Source organism: Rosa chinensis, chromosome 7, assembly GCF_002994745.2.
Source record: "Rosa chinensis cultivar Old Blush chromosome 7, RchiOBHm-V2, whole genome shotgun sequence".
Lineage (NCBI taxonomy): Eukaryota > Viridiplantae > Streptophyta > Magnoliopsida > Rosales > Rosaceae > Rosa > Rosa chinensis.
In genome coordinates, this window is record NC_037094.1 from 43,943,411 (window position 1) to 43,965,339 (window position 21,929).

At 36.9% G+C, this 21,929-nt stretch overlaps 3 protein-coding genes across 4 annotated transcripts; all 3 read right to left on the reverse strand.

The window, feature by feature from the left end:
* Positions 1-210: 210 nt before the first annotated feature.
* On the reverse strand, positions 211-1,002 carry LOC112177961 (agamous-like MADS-box protein AGL80). Its single transcript, XM_024316193.1, has one exon. It carries the CDS (start codon positions 1,000-1,002, stop codon positions 211-213), a length of 792 nt encoding a protein of 263 aa, XP_024171961.1.
* A 4,156-nt stretch (positions 1,003-5,158) lies between these two features.
* Positions 5,159-7,632, reverse strand: LOC112179147 (F-box protein At1g10780). 2 transcript variants are annotated; one of them, XM_024317482.2, is made up of 4 exons: positions 7,361-7,632; positions 6,077-6,819; positions 5,653-5,933; positions 5,159-5,556 (listed from the first exon to the last, which is right to left on the reverse strand). In XM_024317482.2, the coding sequence occupies exons 2-4, from the start codon at positions 6,816-6,818 to the stop codon at positions 5,320-5,322; spliced, it is 1,260 nt and encodes a 419-aa protein (XP_024173250.1). In that variant the 5' UTR covers position 6,819; positions 7,361-7,632; the 3' UTR covers positions 5,159-5,319. The 2 variants fall into 2 exon arrangements, with proteins under 2 accessions (XP_024173250.1, XP_024173249.1); XM_024317481.2 differs by lacking the exon at positions 7,361-7,632 and adding an exon at positions 6,977-7,334.
* A 9,624-nt stretch (positions 7,633-17,256) lies between these two features.
* LOC112177962 (agamous-like MADS-box protein AGL80) lies at positions 17,257-17,799 on the reverse strand. The gene has a single exon (XM_024316194.1). It carries the CDS (start codon positions 17,797-17,799, stop codon positions 17,257-17,259), a length of 543 nt encoding a protein of 180 aa, XP_024171962.1.
* Positions 17,800-21,929: the final 4,130 nt, after the last annotated feature.

Genomic DNA, 21,929 nt, shown 5'->3' on the forward strand with positions numbered 1-21,929 from the left:
AATCCAGAAAATAAACCCAAACAAACTATGGTCCGCAATAATTAAACAGCCCAAATTCCATACAAGAAAACCGAACCAAAAGAAAATTATCAGGAATTAAAAAAAAATACACCAAAAGAAACTCAAACCATAGATTGTTCAAGGGAAACGGAATGAAGAGTTGGTTGGCCATGTAGCATTTTCAATGTTGTAGTCTCCGAAACCTTCTGGCTAAAGCGGTGGTAGTGGGTGCAAGAAGTCCCTCGTTTGGGGCGATGGTGGATTCATGATGTCCACGAACCATGGTTGCTGCTGGAACAACTGCTGATGTTGCTGCCTCTGAGCTGTAACCTGCATCATTTGGTACTGCCACTGCTCCATGCTTTGCGACTCCATCGCGGCTTGGTGGTGTTGTTGCTGCACACCTCTGTTGGTTCCCTCCCCAAATGCATTCCTCGTCGTCAGACCGAGCTCCACCACAATCGATTCAGCTTGCACTTGGTTGAGCTGGTTCTCCTGGTTTTCCTCCTGCTTTTGCTCATCAGCATTCTGCTCATCGACATCCCGCTGTTTGATTTCAAGCTCCCTGAGGTTGCGTTCGATGATAAAATTGAGGTCTTGCAGATCCTTCATTTCTAGGTCAGAGAGTGTTCTCCCCTTCAAACAACCGAACATGACTTGAGTGATCTCCTTTTCTCGGTTGTCTCTTTTCAACTTTCTGATCTGCTCCCGGACTTTGTCGATTCGCTGTCGTAAGAATGTCTCCTGGTCGACCATCTTTCTTGTCTTGTCCATCTGCGACATATCTCGAAACTTCGTCAGCACTTCGTGGACTTCTGGATGACTTGGGAACACCTTCGGCTCTCCATCAAAGGGACTGTAGATGATCACCGCGGCCTTGATGTCATAGAGAGTGGTTATCTCTCCCACCTTCTTCAGAAGACCCTTCTTTCTTTTTCTAAATGTCGTTCGTCGGGAACTCTCATTGGCAATATAGTGCAGTCTCACCTTCCTTCTAGCCATGGCTAGCTAGCTAGCAAAGGAAAAGGTCAGCAGCTAAGGATCAGACAAGGGTATAAAGAAAGAGATTTGCTTTCTGGGAGTGGAGAGGAATGGACTAGTAGGTTTGCTATATATAGTGCTGGCAGAGGGGTACCTAAATCCAATTTTCCAAGAGTTGTGTCCTGATCTAAAAACTTTATCTAATCTTTAAATGAGACAGATATATTCTATTGGTGTGCCTGAGGTGTGAAATTTAATGAGGGCTTATGCATGCATTGATGGGACCAAATCATTGTTAGGTTGGTATGATGTTTATGAATTGAAATCAAAATTAACTTTACCTGAGAATTGGCCATTATTCATTGAGTTTCAAAAGCCTCAAGATGTCATGTCCAAGTATTGGAGAAAAGGGCCGGGATTTTATATAAATGGTAATTAAAGTGAGTTATTACAATATCTGGGTATAGATATCATGCAACGGAAATGTTTGACGAGTTGTCTACATGCATTTTATTAAAAAATTTCATTTATTTGTTTTAAATTTGGGTCCGCTTTTGGTCTTATGCTAAGTTATGTTACCTTTTAAATTCATACGTACAAAAAAGCCTAGTTTTTCTGTATTGCATTTTTCATTTCAAACTCAGTTTTTAATAGGGCTGTCAATTCAGACAAGACCTAATAACACAACTCGAAACCCGCACGAAATAAAGCGGGTTGAACCTGCGTGATTAAAAAGTGGGTCATTTGCATGTCAATTCGCTAACACGTTATGAACCCGTGTAGCCCATTTATTAAAAAAGATCGAGTCCAGTTATATGTAATTCATCTACAAGACCCATTAAAAGTAAGTAATATTTTAAATATTTAGGGGTTTAACGTCTTAAATGCGTTAAGTGGTGAAGATATGTACTAGTATCTCAAGACTTCATGCATATTTTTCAATTCAATGTCTTAAATCGGTCAAATGGTGACCTTTTTTGGTAGTTTAAATGAGTCATGGAACTCAAACCTGACACAACTTATTTATAAATAGGTTAGCTGGCTCATCACGGGTCACTCATTTAATATACAGGTTGGGTCTGAGTTTGTACTCTTGACAAGATTATTAAATGGGTTGGGTCTGGGTTAATATTTTTGATACGATTATTATATGGATTGGGTTTTGGTTTGTCTACTGTAATGCATTTAACACCTTGACACAACACGAACCCCTTATATACTTTTGATTGTTGTCTCTTCTCTGATCTTTAATTATCTGTGACAGCAGCATTAACTACAAATATATATATATATATATATATATATTGGATAAGAACAAAGGAAAAAACTTTGAAAAAAAAATTTTTGGTCCAGCACTCGCCTTCATACCAATCGATTTCTCAATCATCTTTTTTTATTAAAAAAATGGTGGCCGAGTGATCTATCACTCCGAGGTTGGGAGCAACTTGGGTATGGCCCCTCCCCAAGGGATTTTATCACAAGCTGGGCTTCGAACCAGAGACCTCTTATTACCAGGAGAAACCCTACAGTATTCGCCTCCTTGCAGCCTAGCATGCTTCTACTAAACCAACCCCATTGTGTATTCCTCGATCATCTTTGATCACTCAAAACTAAGACAAAATCTTAATTTTCAGCATATGAGTTGGAGTGGTTATTGTGGAGCCCAAAAATAACACGGCTCTGGGACGAACGTTTCTAGGCTCCAAAAGGACCAAACTACCCTAAAAGAGAACGAGCCGAGCTCACACCGAATCCGAAACCAAGTCAAGTCTGAGTAATCTGAAATGTCATTCAGAATGTCTCCACAAGACATGGGTATTTGTCTAGTGGTAGTGCTTATGATATGTTAGGTATAAACAATCAGTGTCTTCAAAACCTTGGGGTTGAGCCCTGTAGACCTCCTCCTCAAGGAAGATGCCATAAAGAAAGGCATCCTTTACTTCATTTTGGTGAAGTTTCCAGCCAAATTGTGCGCTAAGAGCTAGAGAAAGTCAAAGTGTTGTGTTTGACCACAGGACTAGAAGTTTGAAGTCTCCTTATCGTCAATACCTTATTCTTAACTAAATCCTCTGGAAACACCAGCCGAGCTTTATGTCTTGCAATGGAACTGTCTGAGTTTTCCTTTATTAATTTTAAGGATCCACTTGTAGCTAATAAGATTTTTGTTAGGTAACGTAGGAACCAAAGTCTAAGTTCCTTGCTACATGAGCAGGGGCGTAACTATGTAGGAGGCTGGATAGGCTATAGCCCAACCCAAAATTCCTTGAATATATGATACATTATAAGTGCCTAAATCTCATGTTGTGGCCTTTGGTTTAGTTGGCAAGCTAACTTGATATTTCACTAACAACCGGGTTTGTTTTCCTGTTTTGTCATTTTCTTCTCCCCCATTTTCTTCTTTTGTTCCTTTTTTTCGCTTTCCCCAGTTTTTTCTCCCTTTGCTCTCTTTTTTTTTCTTTTCTTTTGTTACAACATGTTTTATTTTTTATTTTTTTAAAGGACATGTTTTATTAGTATTTCTTAGAATTGCCTTTTCCCTGGTTTGCAATTTTCTACTCTCTTCTTTTCTTTAGTTACATCAATTTCTATTAGTATTCCTTTACAATTTAGCCTCAAGATTCTTAGAAGCATTATTGATAGTAAAAAAAAATTCTCATGAGAAAGCCTTAAATTCAGCCCACCCCAAATATACATCCTGGATCCACCCATGTACATGAGAGCATCATACTCTTCCTATATAGCGTTTCGCCATTCTGAACACTTTAATGCTCGCTTGTAAAGTGGATGGCCCATGATCAGAAGCTGTTGATGTGGTTGCAGCAGGTGCATAAAAGACCTTTTTCATATATGTACCGTTTTTGCTTCTGATAACCATGGGATAATCATTGACAGTAACAATTGAAGAGGTAGAGTGAGGAATAATTTGAAATAATTGCCTAAGAAAGACTTGGTGGTTGTATATCAGTGGAATGTAATCCAGTAGTAGCTGGTGTGGGCATGAGATCAGATGCTAGTGGCCTATTGTCAGGTACACAAGCGTGAAAATCATTTTCACGTGGTGCATTTACCTGGTCTTGCACAAAACGATCTGAAATAGAAAAAGTCAGTACCCAAGATTTCATTGACTGTAAGAGAGACACCATTCGAGCTGGAATTGTTGTGTATCAATAAATGCATCTGTTGTATAAGTAGGATCTTGAATATTGGAATCAAAGTCCGAAGAAACATTGTTGTTGCTTGTGGTGGCTCGCACAAGGTGAAAGTACTGGTTCTGCTCAGACTGAGAGATGGAATGTGGAAATAAATGACAAGAAGTTGAAACAAACGTGGAATTGATTTATGATGGTCTGAGGGTGATGAAGAATGGGTTGTAAAAGAATGAAACTTCATGGGGAATTGATGTTCATCAAAAATCACGTGCCTTCAAATAATGCAATTGTCTGATGTGAAACCCATCATATGATAGTTATGAGTGATAGGGTTGGTGCTGATGGGCTTATTAGTGTCTAACGTTCGGTTAGTGGTTTCACTGACAAAGTTGGGCAAATTTGGGGAAAATATTCTGACTGTTGATGAAGGGTTATCTAACTCGGTAGTTGACATGCATTCTCCAGTTGCAGTAAGCTTCGTCACTTCTGACCGAAAGATGGTTATCCGCCTATTTTGGAAGCTGCAAAATGCTAATGCAGCAAGTCACAATATGGCCTTGGGCAGTCACTAATTCTACTACTAGATTCTTCATCTTCATATTGAAGGTAAAGGAGTTCCTTCATAACATAATATTATGCTATGAGGTCCTGCAATTCAGGCACTACACCTCCACCCGATGCACAATGAGGGGAATTACTTCAAAATCAAATTTTTTAGTAGTCATTTATATGTCTAATTGAATTTCATGACAAAAGTTTGTAGCCATATATCTAACAAATGAGATAACTCAATGGTGGATGGCAGCTACAGAGATCCATACTGCCTTTCGGTTTGCAAAGAACCATGCCACCTCTAAGAACACAAAGATGCCTTTGTTTCCTCCTTTAGTGACATTGTATGCATAGTTGCATACAACTCTCGTGCAGAATAGTTGCAGTCAACTTCCCAAACAGGAACAGCTACAACCGTAACTTATAAGCAAATATAGCACATACTATGCCAATCAGATAAAAGAGAACCATAATCATAGACAAAGCCAGAAACTTATTTTATCTGAATATCTAATCCATTCGATGAATAATGATCATAGTTCCAACCAAAATTAGCAGTCAAAGCTGAAATCAGAGAATTGAAGGAATGATGAGAAATAAAAAGAGGAGAACTGAGCAGTGTACTCCCAAGTAAGCTTTATTCTATTCTAACTATCTTTCGGTTCATGCATGTAAACCTGCATATCTCATCAAAGAAATCATCTGCGCTGCTATGGTTACTCTTCATCTGAAGAACCTTGATCACCATGCTCTTGAGATTCTTCCCATACTTCAACAAGGACTCAAGAGTGCTCATTTTCTGTTCAGCATTCAGTGGTGATCGCACTGTGATCACCACTGACTCCAGACAAGGAATTAGAAATCCTGAATCAACCTGACAAAAAACAAAATTCAACTCGATCAAAAACTTGAAGATTTTCTTGGAACTTAATAAAAAAATAAAATACAATTACAAATAGTATCTACTCACATTTTTCAGACTGTTCTTCTGACAAAGAGCTGCAAACATGGCTCCATGGATGTCAAAATTTTGCAGCTTTGGATGATTATTAAAAAAATCAACAAAGTCAACCTCTGGAAAGGGTTGAAGAGTCTCGAAATCTCCTGTGAATTCCACCTTCATATAGAGGTGCTTTACTTCGCTTGCCCACTGCAGCATACTGCTTATTGCACCCCAACACCATTGGACGCCCCTAATGGATAAGGACTCCAGAGCCACAAGTTTTTCAAAATCAACCATGTAGACTCTCCCTGAAAACATACCAGAAAACACAAAAACACAAATGAGCCCCTACAATAATCCTCAGCCTCACCAAACTGTCTGTTAGAGAAAGAGAAGAAGCAAAATGCGCCCAATATATTTCATATTTCAAATCATCACAGGTAATTGTTACCTGCATTATTGGCAATTGAAAGATTCCTCAAGTGCTTTGTCTTCTGAACCCGAATCCAACTACATCCTTGCACCTCAAGGACCTCAATTTTTGGGCAGTTCATAGAAAATGAGCAATTGCCCAAGCCATAGAAGTCTAGCTTACACTGCTCCAGATGTGGCAACTCAATTGAAACTGCAACGACTCCTTCGCAACCAAGCAGCAACAGTTTGGTCAGATTAGGACAGGCCTGAAGCACAGTTGACAGCGCAGGATCCTCCAACCTTGCACCAACAATTTCAAGGTTCTTGAGTTTCTGGAAGACATCCCACTTGGGGGAACGGGTCATTAAGACTCCCCAAAGTTTTAAAGACTCCAAATTCTTTGCAGCAGTTAAGCAATCCAATTTCGAAGGGCGTTCATTGCAGACCTCTTGTTCAGCAAGATTGTCCATTCGCAGCTCAAGATACCTAAGGGAGGGGCCTATCAGCGTCAACCATGAAGCAAGCCCAGCACCCGAAAATGGGCTATAAACAACAAGATTCTCCAATCTTTCAATCAGAGAAATCATCTTCAATACAACATCATCAGGAGTGTCACTGCCTGTGAGATTATCAAAGGAGTTCCTAGGGAAGAAAAGGCTCCGTATATATGGAATTGAGTCCTTCCATCGCTTGGATACACAATTACAAAGCGCCACATCTCGGGCATTATTCATGTACGACAATATGTATTGAACAATAGCATCTGGGAGAGACTCCATTCTGTGAGAACAACAATCAAACAGGTAGCAGTCATTACCAAGACATCGAAAACTGCACAACAAGCTTGATAAAAACCTAATAAAATAGACCAAGAGGAATTCAATTCAGTAATGTATACGAAATCTATAATATCCAAGTTTAATCTAGATGTTCATACATCTGCTTTGCAATTGTCATATGGGATTGTCCTTCTATGAACACGGAATCATATCAAGAAACCCAGCAACAGTAACTTATCAAAACTGGGCACTATCAAATGCTATATAGTATACCCCATTGAATTCAACACCAGATTTACATACGCGTTCATATTAGAAATGAAACAAATGCAAAACGAAAAGATATCATCATATGGGTCCCCAATAGCTTTTAAGCTTCTATTTGAATTCACAGAACCCAGATAGAGGATAAGGATTTAGACCAATATGGGATGGACCCAAATCAGAAAAACAACAAAATTACCAATATCAATAGCAATGCTAGTAAATCTGTGAAGAAAATCGACAACCCAAGAATCGTAAAGAGAGGAAAGGGAGCTTACAGTTAAAAATTTGAGTGTGAAGGGTTCTGTCAAAAACATAAAAATAAAAAAAAGAGTTAAAATTTAAAATTTGAATTGGGGATTGGATCTGAGAGTGCTCAGAATGGCTCGTTATTGTGTGTGTGACCCAATGAAGGGTGTTTGGTGTTTGTTAACAAACTATATATAAGATGAGCTTTCCATCAGAGACTGTTGGGAGGCGCGCTTACGCCACTCACAAGGGTTTTGGGGGCGTCATTTCAAATTTCAAATTGCTTTCGTTTCTGCTTCGTTTTGTATTGTACTCTTTTATTTTATTTTTTTCAAATTATTTTAAACTTCAAATTTAAAACGAAAGTACGAAATTCAATATTAAATAATTGAGAGACCAAACTCGACCAGAGGGCGTAGCACGATGATTTGAGCGACCATGCCTTGTTATTTATGTGGATAAGAGACAATTCTTCCGCTACTTACCTAAAATGCCAAGACCGATCAAGGATGTCCAAATATAGCTATTCGCTGTGATTTCTCTAGAACAAAATCTCATATTTTCATGTCTCAATCCCAAAATCAATGGTGATTCGGAACCTAATATAGTTTTTAATAAAAATCTAAAAGAGAAATTAGGTTAGTGACTATATATAAAATTAAAGCTCACTCGAATTTCAAAAGCAAATCTAGATAATGAACAAACTCTGCATAGTTTGGGTCAAAGAACTCGACCCTACTCCAATTGGATGTAATCACTCCACTCATCCACCACATAATATTAACCAACCATCAACAGACCGAATCAACACGATTAGATGTGAGAGAGAGAGAGAGAGAGTCGTCACACAAGAGGGATGGCAAAAATCCCCAGTGAGGCGGAGCTCCATTGGATACTCGCCCCTAATGGGGGGAGAATTCGGGGACAAATGGAGAATGGGGATGGGGATCCCCAATCCCCGCTATCTAAGATTGGGGATGGGGCGGGGATGGTATTGTGATCTCCATCCCCAAACCTGCCCCAATAATATATACATATGGTTAACTTATATATATATTTTAATTTATTTGTTATAATATGAATCACAAATATATACATTAATGGCTACACTTTTACTTTAATAGTGTTTTGACTTTTGCACTCACTGAATTATGATTTATGAATTTAATCATATTTTAAATTTATTTGTTGTAGATTTTGATTTTTAAAAAGGCAATATGAGAAAAAATTATTTTATTTATTAAATTCTTATTGGGGATTTGGGGCAGGTTTGGAGGTTTAGTCCCCAATGGGGATGGGGATGGGGACGGGGACGGGGAATCCCCAATATATTTTTATTGGGAATTGGGGCGGGGATGGGGGTAGAAAATGACCCCGGGGATGGGGATGGTATTGTGATCCCCATTCCCAACGCGCCCTATTGCCATCCCTAAGCACCAACCACAAAACAAGAGCGAAATATTGAAAAGGGAAAGTGATGATCAGATTCATGCTCGATATATTTAGCCTCAAGTACAGTGTCATAATAGTACTCCATATCTTTTTTTTTTTTTTTTTTTTCGAGAATCAGAGACTATCCATTAAAAGATGAAGCTAGAAACTTCAGTGCCTTTAGCCAAACCAGTAGCATAAGCTATAGAATCTCTGGGATACCTTGACTACCATAACCAAGCCTTTCAAGACTTCGATCAAGATAGGGAAAGAAAGGCAAGATCGAGAAATACAAGGCCAAGCTTGTGAATACTATTCCTATGAAAAATACCATTTAGCGGTATCTTTGGCAATCCTCCTTTAATAACCCTGCATATGGTGGAGTGCCTTCATCCTCTACTCTTCTTCAGGGTGGAACCCTCAAACTAAGTGACCTCTTTTTGGTACTCCATCTCAAAATTGATAGTGTAGTTCTTGTGTTTATAGCAAGATCTATATTTGAGGAATAAGCAAACAACTAAACTAAAAAATATTGATCACTGAACACACTATATATATGTGATATCCACCAATTTATTTGGTTTGTTTTGTGACCTTTTTGTTTGCAGACCTTATTTATTTTGGTATGGTGAAATAGTTTGTTGTTGGATCATGTTATATTTTTATGAGACTTTATTTATTTATTTTGTATAGTTAGTTTTAAGGTTAATTAGTTATTTTAGTAAAAAGGAAAATAGGAATTTTAAACTAGCTGTTACAAAGAGGTTGTGTTTACTTAGAAGTCTGAAATCAAATATTTTCTAATAAGTTAACTGAACCTATGAGTTTTGATAGAGAAGAAAAGTCTTTTAGACGTGTTTAAGCCAGAAAAAGAAGAGAGAAAAACGTCCGCGTGCAAGGATAGAGAAAGGAGAAAATAGGTTAGGCTGCGCTGACCACAATATCAAGTCTGAGATCAGGTGTTTTTGTTTCAATTTCGATCAGTACATTTACTTAAACGATTATGGTTCTTTCATTACTTGAAATTAGACTTATCAAGGGTTATTTTGGCGTTTATTTCACAGAAAAACATTAAGAATCGAATCTATGGTGTTTTTTCAAAGTTGACATAGAGGAAACAGGTTTCCTGCTAACAGAAGTTAGGAACGTGTTACAATCATTGTTTGAAGAGCCAAATGATTTGTTTTAGCCATAAAATTTTTCTGGAACATTTCTCTTTATGTCTATTTTCTGGGGTAAAATTTTAGTGAATTTATCGTTCATAATTATTTTTATAAAATTCATTAACCATCTGAACCTAGCTGTTTAGGTCGAGAGGCTCATTTTGGATTCTGTTTTGAAGGCAGCTTTTGGGGTTCTAAAGAAACTGATTTCGCTCCCAAATTTTTTTCATATACTAATATTGAACCTTAAATAGACTTACCAAATTTCAATAAGTTTTAATCCTTATTGAATCCTGTGGAATTTTTGGAAGAGTCATTGTTGGTGAAGGTTTCGTTTCCTGGCAGCAACATATGTCGGTTTTAGAAAATTATTTGGATAAGTTTTTAGTATTCTTTTGACTTGATATTTTTACAGTAGATACTTGAGCATGTCTAGTGTAATGTTGTAAATTTTCAAGGGATTTGATTAACGACTGTAGTAAGTGAGATTTTTCCTTAGGACATAAGCCTTGCCAGATTGCTTTTACCGCAGGTTATAAGGTTCTAGTTCATGTCTCATTTTGAGTTTTTGTTTGCTTTAGGCCTAGAAACCGCAACTTAGGACACTGTACCAGTTGCTTGTATAGCTTGGTTAGTTGAGGTAAGTAACTATTGTTTGCTCTGGAACAATGATAAATATATTATTGATGATACGTTACTATATTATATATTATATATTATACGCTTATGATTTTGAGTGCACTATTTTTGTTTCCGTTATGAGTGCTTTGCCTTGTACTAGTACGTATGCATCATGCGAAATTTGATAAGTTTTGAAAGAGATTTCTGCTAGGTATTCTCTTGGCATATCAATACTAGTATGATATCTGGGGAGAAATTTGTTCTGTAAGTGCAAATTATGCACTGTTTTGTCTTTGCAGGTTCTGCATTGTCTGTTATATAGCCCACATAGTGGGTTCATCACCGACGGGTGACGTCTGTCTCCCACCTCTGATAAGTTTGGGTCTCATTGGTATGTTATGTTTAGATGGACCTAGAAAGTTCAGTTTGACTTGTTTTCAGTGCACTCCATGTACTATGCATTTTACTATATTATATATAAGTATGAAAAGCCTTCCTATTTGTTATACGTGGTGTGTTATAGTTACTTACTGAGTTTATATCTCATTAGTAATTTGTTGTGGTTCCAAGTACCGAAGATGAATTGAATGCTTAGAAGACTTGGTAGCAGCTAATGGTTCGGTCAGCGTCCCCTAAAATAAAATTCAAGTTTTTGATTAAGATTGTTCTAAATTTTAGAATGGAGCTTCCGTTACCTTTTTATTTATTTATTATTATTTAAGTTTTTTTTTTCAAGTGAACAAAAGTGTATTTTGAAGCTTTTCTTTATTCCAATTCGACTTAATAAAAATATAGTTTTCACCTCCAATTTTTGGGGCGTGACACTATAGCTCACTTATTCAAGTAAGCCTTTTTTCATTAAAACAAATTTGACACCCTAACTCCTAATTAGATATTAACAAAAGCCTAGACACTTAGCTGTGGTAAAATTGGAAACATAGAATTGAGAAATCAGAAGATCTCCAGCAATGCTAGAAAGCTGAAAAAGAACAAACTAAACTTTAATTTTTTTTTATGCCATTGTAACTAAGGCAGGCAAAACCATCATCAATAGCCAAGTTTGTCAACTGTAAGAGCAAGTGCACCGGTGCTCTTTTGCCCGAGCACCACCTCAACAATCCTTGATTTTGACTGGGCAAGCTCCTTTTTTTCCTTCCACCGGGCATGTTTTGCCTGGGCAGCATTTGGCTTTGTTTGACCAAGGGCAAGAAAAATGTCAAGCCCATGGCTTTTGTCTTGCCCAGGCTTAGCCTGCTGCCACCTTGGCCCGCGACTGATCGTGGCTGACGTCACATGGGCCAGCACAGAGAGAGACGTGCCAGAGAGAGGCCGTGAAGAGCACGGACCAATCACAGCAGGAGGATCTGTTTTTTGTCGCGTAGCGACAATTAATGGCAGTGCAGCCACCACGTGGCAACTAGCCGTTGGCTGCTTTGGGAATTTGAACAGTAAAAATGAACAGTGAATTTAAACAGCGAATTTTGGGTGAACAGTGTTGACCGGGCAAGAAAAACAACTAGTGTAAACCCATGTCCAATGATAGTGAATAGTAACTTGACCGGTCGAATTCTTGACTTCTCGACTTTGTTTTTTCTTGACTACAGGTGAACTTGCTCTAAGGAAGCAGCCAATTGAAGCACAAAGATTCTTGTTCTTCCTAACTAGAGGACAACTCACCTTCTTCTTTGAGTGGGACACTAACTTCCCAACTTTTCAACATAGTTGTCAATTCCAACCCTAGGGCAATAGCTTCCATTATTGGTTTCTTCAATCCCATATATGATGGTGGAATGTGCGGAAACTACTATCACAAGGATCCACATTCTCAACCCTAGCAGAGCTGCTCTACTGGTTCATGATTGTGGAAACAATTTGAAAACCTCTGCATGAAACATAGAGTATCATTCATTACTCAAAATATTATGTCGACAAGACCGTTAAAGAACTTTAGTTGATACAATTCATATTATTAAGCACAAATTAAGTAATTGAATGAGCAAAAATCTAACACAATTGAAGAATAAACAAACAAATCAACTGAAAAGACCGTTTTTTTTTTAAACTCACGACCTCCCACTTACAAAGGGGAGACTTATGCCATTAGACCAAATGGTACTGGACATCAAGTTCATAATTTAAAATATATATATATATATATATTTAATATATTTGTTTCATAGATAATACTTTTCCTTTTCTTTATTTTCAAAACATATGTTTTATTTTTCTTTATGAAAATAAAAAACTGAAGATATTTACCAAATAAGACCACGTTATTTCCTTCCCGGTACATTTTTATTTTTATTTATTTACTGGCAATGGCATTTAAAATAGTTGAAGACAAATCAAAAATGTCTGAAATTGAAACCTCGCGTGGCCGGTTTTAAAATTTGAAATTTTGGACCGTTCAAAAATGTTTATCAAAATAGATTTGAAATTGAGGGAGAGGAGGTGGGTCCACCTGTTAATTACAAAATCTTCACACGTGTTGGGATGGTAGAGGTCCACCTTTCTCTAGCTAACCCTAATTGGCTAGACTCTATTCAATTCATAATTGAAAAATGAGCAGCCCCTATAAGATTATGAGTCCATGATGAGAGCCGACAAAGCACTGAATTGAACGCAAAACGGAGGGACCCTTTTCCTAATTAAATAAATATTTGCTTATATTTCATCACGTGTTTTTTTTTATAACCCGGTTCCTCCAAAGAAAAACACAAACAAGTTAATTCAATTACCAAGTCTTAACCAAACTTTGGTTCTTGAGTTTTCTGTGGTGCTCGTTGCGGGATTGGTCCTTGACCCTTAACCAAACTGTAACGCCTCTGATAGATTACGTTATAACATCGAAACCTTTGAAACAAGAGTCCATGGCTTACTTCACAAACCTATATTTCAAAGACTCACAAGGTGATTTGAGATAGTGGCATTTCAAATATTATCAACTTTTAAATTCGATGTTTTCGAAATGAAAGAATGGAGAACAAATATAATCTACAACAAAGGGGATATATATATATATATATATATATATATATATATTCTCAGGTGCGGACGTCCGTACCTAAGCAAAAGGTACGGATTTCCATTTTTTCCCCCTTTCCGATCGCACATTTAGATCTTAACCGTTCAGTTTTTAGGTCCTAATGTATAGATCATCTCTTCAAAATTTCAGCCAAATTGGTGATCGTTAAGACATTCAAAACTGCAATGTACCACAGTCAGTACGAACGGTTCGGAATCTGTCGAACCAGAACCGTTCGTATTCATTGTTGTAAATTGCAGTTTTGAATGCCTTAACGATCACCAATTTGGCTGAAATTTTGTATGGATGATCTATACATTAGGACCTAAAAATTGAACGGTTAAGATGTGAAACTATGATCGGAAAGTGGGGAAAAATGAGAAATCCGTACCTAATCCTTAGGTACGGACGTCCGCAGCCAAGAACCCCTGTATATATATATATATATATATATATATATATATATATATATATATAAATTGCCCTTCCATTAAGGGATTCTTTTTTTTTTTGGTCATTTTAAGGGGATTCCTTATGGGACCCACTTTTTTATAGTATTTTGGCATATTGACAATTTAGTTTTGAGGTCCTAATGTATTCTCATTTCTACAAAATTTCAGCCAAATTGATTATCGTTAAGGTACTGAACTAGATTAAATCAATGGACGAACCGAATTTGTCCAACTTGAATCATTTGTGTTTATAATTGTAAATCGCAGTTATGAGTACCTTAATGACTATCAATTTAGCTGAAAATTTACAGAGGTGATCTACTCATATAAACCTAAACACTGAACGGTAGATATGTGAATATGTGATCGAAAAGTGAGTCTAATAAGCTACCCCTTAAAATGGCAAAAAGAAGTGGGTCTAATATGTATAGATCTCTTATGCAAATTTTCAGCTAAATTGATAATCATTAAGGCATTCAAAACTTTGATTTACAATTATAAACATGAACGGTTCAGGTTGGATAGATTCGGTTCGTCCATTGATTTAAACTACTTCGACACCTTAACGTCATCAATTTGGCTGAAAATTTACAAATTTGATCTATACATTAGGACAAAAAAAACTAAATGATCGAGATGCCAAAATGCAATAAAAAAGTGGGTCTCACAAGGGATCCCTTAAAATGGCCAAAAAAAGGGATTCCTTAGTAGAAGGGTCCTCATATATATATATATTAATCATTTGATTAGCACAATGTTTGTTTTAATTTTATCTAACGGACTAAATTTATTTACAGTAATTTGAAAAACTAAATGATTATAGATTTGGTTAATTTTTTTGTAGACACAATTCTTGCATAGGAATCTAAAGGAACAAAAGTTGAAATCATTGAATTAGGTCATATACTAGTGCAAAATAGTAAAAATTCTCAAATTCTTAAAGTAAGGAAGTCATTTCTAAAACGGGTATATATATATATATATATATATATATATATATATATACATATATACAGGGCCCTTCTAGTGAGGGATCCTTTTTTTTGGTCTTTTATAGGGATAGGCATTAGACCAACTTTTAGATCATATTTTCACATCTTAACCGTTTTTGTTTTTAGGTCCTAATGTATAGATCACTTCTGCAAATTTTCAGCCAATTTGATGATCATTAAGGCATCCAAAACTGCAATTTACCATTATAAACACGAACGGTTCAGGTTCGACAGATTCGGTCCATTCGTGTAAATTGCAGTTTTCGATACCTTAACGATCACCAATTTGGCTGAAAATTTGCAGAAGTGATCTATACATTAGGACCTAAAAACTGAATGGTTAAGATGTGAAAATATGATCTAAAAGTTGGTCTAATGCCTATCCCTATAAAAGACCAAAAAAAGGGATCCCTTAGTGGAAGCCCTATATATATATATATATATATATATATATATATATATATATATATTTACATTTCACAAAGTCTAAGCCCAAATTTCAGAGTTTAGGTTCCAAAAGCGAAATAAGAGACACCAAAATGAAGACAAGTGTATGATACTTATGTACAAAGATTTCCCTATCAAAATGAGAACATGATAACATCTGTTCTAAATGAAGGAAAGTCGAACAACACTTGCTAGATCAATAGTAAAGTTTCAAAACATATTATTTACTATCAGATTTTGAATCTTATAAGTCATCTAATTTGATTTTGTGCTATTTCATAATTAGGCTGAGGACATATATAGCTGAGAAACTTTCAGTCCTTGAAAACTTGAAAATGAATTAGGCCTTCTAGCTTTAATGTAAGCTATCAGATTTCTTAGGACTGCATTCGTAATCTATCTTTACAAGTGCAATCAAGTTCAGGTTTTTGTTGGCAGATTTAATCTACCAGATTATGCCAAAACCTTTCAGCACGAAAGCATTTTCTTTTTTCAATAAAGGGATAACATCATTTTACTCAAAAAAAAAAAAGTTCAGGTTTTTGTTCTCTCTCTCTCTCTCTCTCTCTCTCTCTCTCTCTCTCTCTCTCTCTATATATATATATATATATATATATATATATATCTCTGTATATATATATATATGTGTGTGTGTGTGTGTGTGTGTGTGTGTGTGTGTGGCATTTCCACTAAGGGATCCTTTTTCTAGGGATAGGGCATTAGACCAACTTTTCGATCACATTTCGGCATATGAACCATTCAGTTTTTAGGTCCTAATATGTAGATCATTTATGCAAATTTTCAACCAAATCGGTGATTGTTAAGGTATTAAACTAGATTAAATCAATGAACGAACTACATCTGTCAAATTTGAATCGTTCATACTTATAATCTTAAATCGCCGTTTTGAATGCCTTAACGATAATCAAATTGGCTGAAAATTTGTAAAAGTGATCTACACATTAGGACCAAAAAAAGGAACGGTTAAGATGCCAAAATATGATCCAAAAGTTAGTCTAATGCCATATCCCTGATTCCCTAGAAAAGACCAAAAAAAGGGATCCTCACTAGAAGGGCCCTGGTGTGTGTGTGTGTGTGTGTGTGTGTATATTGTGGATGACTTCATTAAGATGACTCTAATGTTTGAGCAATACTCGGACAAAACACCAACAACATATGAAATACTTAACCAACCAATATTGACCACATCACAAAATAAACACCAACAATTATGAAATACAAAACCAATAATTGTCCAAAAAATAAAATAAAATCAAACCAATAATAATTAAGCAAACCAGTTCAAGTTCACAAAAATAAGCAATCCACAAAATAAACCCAAACAAACTGTGGTCCGCAATAATTAAACAGCCCAAATTCCATGCAGGAAAACCAAACAAAAAGAAAATTATCCAGAATTAAAAAAAAAATACACCAAAAGAAACTCAAACCATAGATTGTTCAAGGGAAATGGAATGAAGAATTGTTTGGCCATGTAGCATTATCACCGTTGTAGTCTCCGAACTCTCTTGGCGAAAGCGGTGGTAGTGGGTGCAAAAAATCCATCGTTTGGGGCGGTGGTGGGTTCATGATGTCCATGAACCAGGTTTGATGCTGGAACAACTGCTGGTGCTGGTGTTGCCTCTGAGCTGCAACCTGCATCATCTGGTACTGAATCTACTCTATAGTCTGCACCTCCATCGCGACTTGGTGGTGTTGTTGCGGCTTCACGCCTCTGTTGGTTCCCTCCCCAAATGCATTCCTCGTCGTTAGACTAGCTCCACCGCAGTCGATTCAGCTTGCACCTGGTTGAGCTGGTTCTCTTGGTTCTCTTGGTTTTCCTCTTGCGTTCAATTCAGCATTATGCTCATCGACAGCCCACTGTTTGATTTCAAGCTCCCTAAGGTTGCGTTCAATGATAAAATTGAGGTCTTGCAGATCCTTCCTTTCTAGGTCAGAGAGTGTTCTCCCCTTCAAACAACCTAACATGACTTGAGTGATCTCCTTTTCTCGGTTGTCTCTTTTCAACTTTCTGATCTGCTCCCGGACTTTGTCGATTCGCTGTCGCAAGAATGTCTCCTGGTCGACCATCTTTCTTGTCTTGTCCTTCTGCGACATATCTCGAAACTTCGTCAGCACTTCGTGGACTTCTGGATGACTTGGGAACACCTTCGGCTTGCCATCAAAGGGACTGTAGATGATCACCGCGGCCTTGATGTCACAGAGAGTGGTTATCTCTCCCACCTTCTTCAGAAGACCCTTCTTTCTTTTTCTAAATGTCGTTCGTCGGGAACTCTCATTGGCAATATAGTGCAGTCTCACCTTCCTTCTAGCCATGGCTGGCTAGCTAGCAAAGGAAAAGGTCAGTAGCTAGGGATCAGACAAGGGTATAAAGAAAGAGATTTGCTTTCTGGGAGTGGAGAGGAATGGACTAGTAGGTTTGCTATATATTGTGCTAGCAGAGGGGTACCTAAATCCAATTTGCCAAGAGTTGTGTCCTGATCTGAAAATTTTATCTAATCTTTAAATGAGACAGATATATTCTATTGGTGTGCCTAAGGTGTGAAATTTAATGAGGGCTTATGCATGCATTGATGGGACCAAATCATTGTTAGGTTGGTATGATGTTTATGAATTGAAATCAAAATTAACTTTACCTGAGAATTGGCCATTATTCATTGAGTTTCAAAAGCCTCAAGATGTCTTATCCAAGTATTGGAGAAAAGAGCCGGGATTTTATATAAATGTTAATTAAAGTGAGTTATTACAATATCTGGGTCACAGATATCCTGCAACGGAAATGTTTGACAAGTTGTCTACATACATTTTATTAAAAAATTTCATTTATTTGTTTTAAATTTTGGTCTGCTTTTGGTTTTATGCTAAATTGTATTACCTTTTAAATTTATACATAGAAAAGAGCCTAGTTTTTCTGTATTGAATTTTTAATTTCAAACTCAATTTTTATTAGGGCTGTCAATTCAGACACGACCTAATAACATAACTTGAAACCCACATGAAATAAAGTTTGTTGAACTTGCGCGATTAAAAAGGTGGTCATTTGCATGTCAACCCACTAACACGATATAAACCCGTGTAACCCGTTTATCAGTGTTCTAAAACTCGGCAGCCCAGGCTGCCTAGGCGCTCGGCGGCTCCTCTCCGCCTCGAGTAATGCATAATTGGAGCTTCTGGGCGTCTGGGTTTTAGGCGGGCGCCCAGGCGGCTGGGCGTTTCATTTTTTATTTTATTTTTTTCTAAAATTCACGACTCCTAAAGAGTAATGTCCCAAAACGTGATGAGTTTAGTCCCAAAACGCCGTCTCTGTCGCTCAGCCTCTCTTCTCCGTCGATGATCAGACCTCTCTTCTCTGTCGCTGTCGCTCTCTCTCCGTCGCTGTGCTCAGTAGCTCTTGCGCGGGGGGCTGGACTCCGAAACTCGAAACCAGATCTGTTACGTTTCAGTTTGCTTGCTCAGTTACTCTTCCAGTCTTCCTCCACCACCTCAACCAGTGGTTGCTTCATCTTCTTCGCCCCTCCGCTCCACAACTCCTCCCTCAACTTCTCCACGGTAAGTTTTGAGAAATTGATAATCTGGAATTCTGGAAACCTGGAAAATTATGCATCTTTGCTTGAATTGATAATCTGGATGTTGATAATCTTTGTTTGAATTGATAATTCTGAAAGTGGAAATTGATAATCTCCTTGTTCTTGTTTAGTTGTTGTTGGAAATTGATAATCTTCTGTGTTGCTGGAATTGATAATCTGGAAATTTATAATCTTAATCTTCTTGTTGAGTTGTTGCTGGAAATTGATAATCTTCTTGTTTTTCTTTAGTTGTTGCTGGAAATTGATAATCTTCTTGTTCTTATTGCTGGAAATCCAAAATTGATAATCTTCTTGTTCTGGACTTCTGGAAATATGAAATTGATAATATTTTTGTTTATGTTGTTGGCTTGTTGAGTTGTTGCTATGATGCTAATATGCTATGGACCTATCGTTGAGTTGATTGCTGAATGTTGAAATTGAGGAATGCTAATATGTTATGTAAAGGAACGTTGAAATTGCAGAATGCTAATATGTTCTGTAAAAGACAGAATGGACAGATTGTGGTAGAAAGGTCAAATAGAGTCTTCATAAATGATAGATTAGCTACGTTTTCAATTGATCAATGCTAGATTGCTAGTTAGTAAGAGAAATCATAATAGAGATGCTTCTGCCATTTTAAAGTACTAAGTACTTTAGTGTTTAGTCTTTCACTCTTTCATATACATTCTGCCACTTTTATTGATTCATTATTTGTTGATTAATAGAGCGTCCTTGATGCATCTTCCGGAGGATCTAATGTTATGAATGAAGCGGATAGATACCGAAGGATGTTGAGTTTGAGTTCGATATCGAAGGAGTCTTGGATGGATATGGAGAAGAAGAGTTAGAGGTTACCGGCAATTAGGCTTGCAATTGTTATATCACTTAGTCTTAAATCTTTATGTATGCTTATTTAGGACTCTCTTAAAATTTGAATATTCTAGGTGCAATTTTATTATTCTTTGAGTCTTTATAAGTTTATATATTTTTAATTACATAAATAAAAGCTATAAAAATTGAATAAAAATTAAAAAATACAAAACCGCCTAGGCGGCTGGGCGCTCCCCCCTAGCCTACCGCCCGACTAGTGCCTAGCGATTTTTCGAACCTTGCCGTTTATTAAAAAGATGGGGTCCAGTTATATGTAATTCATATACAAGACCCATTAAAATAAGTAATATTTTAAATATTTAGGCGGTTAACGTCTTAAATGAGTTAAGTGGTGAAGATCTGTACTATTATTTCAAGACTTCATCCATATTTTTCAATTAGATGTCTTAAATGGATCAAGTGGTGACCTGTTTATATGGTTTAAATGAGTCAGCGAACTCAAACCTGACACAACCTCTTTATAAACAGGTTAGTTGGGTCATCACAAGTCACTGATTTAATAAACAGGTTGGGTCTAAGTTTGTATTCTTGATAAGATTGTCAAATGAGTTGGGTTTGAGTTTATATTTTTAACACGAGTATTAAATGGATTGGGTTTGTGTTTGGCTACTGTGATGTGTTTAACACCTTGACACGACACCAACCGGTAACCTGACCCATTGATAGCCCTAGTAGTTGTTTCCATCTTTGAGAAAAAATTAATTATAACTAAATCCAGCCCTTTATGGTATGAGAATTCTATGCTCCCTTTATATGCTTTTGATTGTTGTCTCTTATGCGTTCTTTAATTATCTGTGACGACACCAGTAATTAAAAAAAAAATTGTTTGGATAAGAATAAAGGAAGAAACTCTAGAAAACCAAAATCTCGAGTAGCACTAGCTAGCTCGCCTTCGTACCCATAAATTCCTCGATCATCTTTGCTCACGCAAAACTAAGACAAAATCTTAATATGAGGTGGTGGTTAGTGTGGAGCCCAAAAATAACATTGGTTTGGGACGAACGTCTTTAGGCTCTGAAAGGACCAAACTACCCTAAAAGGGAACTAGCCAATCTCACACCGAATCCAAAATGAAGTTAGGTTTAGGTAATCTAAATAGTCATTCAGCATATCTCCACGAGACACATGTATTTATCTGGTGGTGATGCTCATGATATGTTAGGTATAAACAATCAATGTCTTCAAAACCTTGGGGTTGAGCCTATAGACCTCTTCCTCAAGGATGCCATGAAGAAAGGTATTCTTTACTTCATTTTGGTGAAGTTTCCAGCCAAGTTGTGCACTAAGAGCTAGAAAAAGTCAAAATGTTGTGTGTTTGACCACAAAACTAGAAGTTTGAAGTCTCCTTATCGTCAGTACCTTATTCTTGACTATACCCTCTGGGAGAACTACCTGAGCTTTATGTCTTGCAATGGAATAGTCTGAGTTTTCTTCTATTTTGAGGATCCACGTGCAGCTAACAAGATTCTTGTTCGGTGACATAGGAACCGAAGTCCAAGTTCCTTGCTACATGAGAGCATTATACTCCTCCTGCATAGTAATAGGAGTATTTTAATGCGATGTTTTAATAGTTATTTTCTCATATTTTACTTAATTATTTCCTTAAATAAATCAGTTTTAATGTAGTTTCTATTTTTAGGTGCACTGGATCAAATGAAGAGGAAATGAGCTTAAAGGCATATGAGAAGAAAAAGAGACGTTGGAAACGATAAAGGCAATGCAAAAGGATGCATAAATGAGCTGAAATGAAGAAATGGAGTATTCCTAGTCCAACCAGGAATTTCTGGTCCGATTAGGAATCCCAGTCAAAGTAGGAATCCTAGGGCAACTAGGAAACATGTTTGGAGAAATGAAGAAAAATGGAGAAAATGCAGAGTCCTAGTGGGAGTAGGAAACCTACTCCTACTAGGAAAATGAATCCTAATGACACAAGGAGTCCCACTTGAACTAGGAAAGCAAAAGATGATTATGGAAGGTTCAAGAACATTT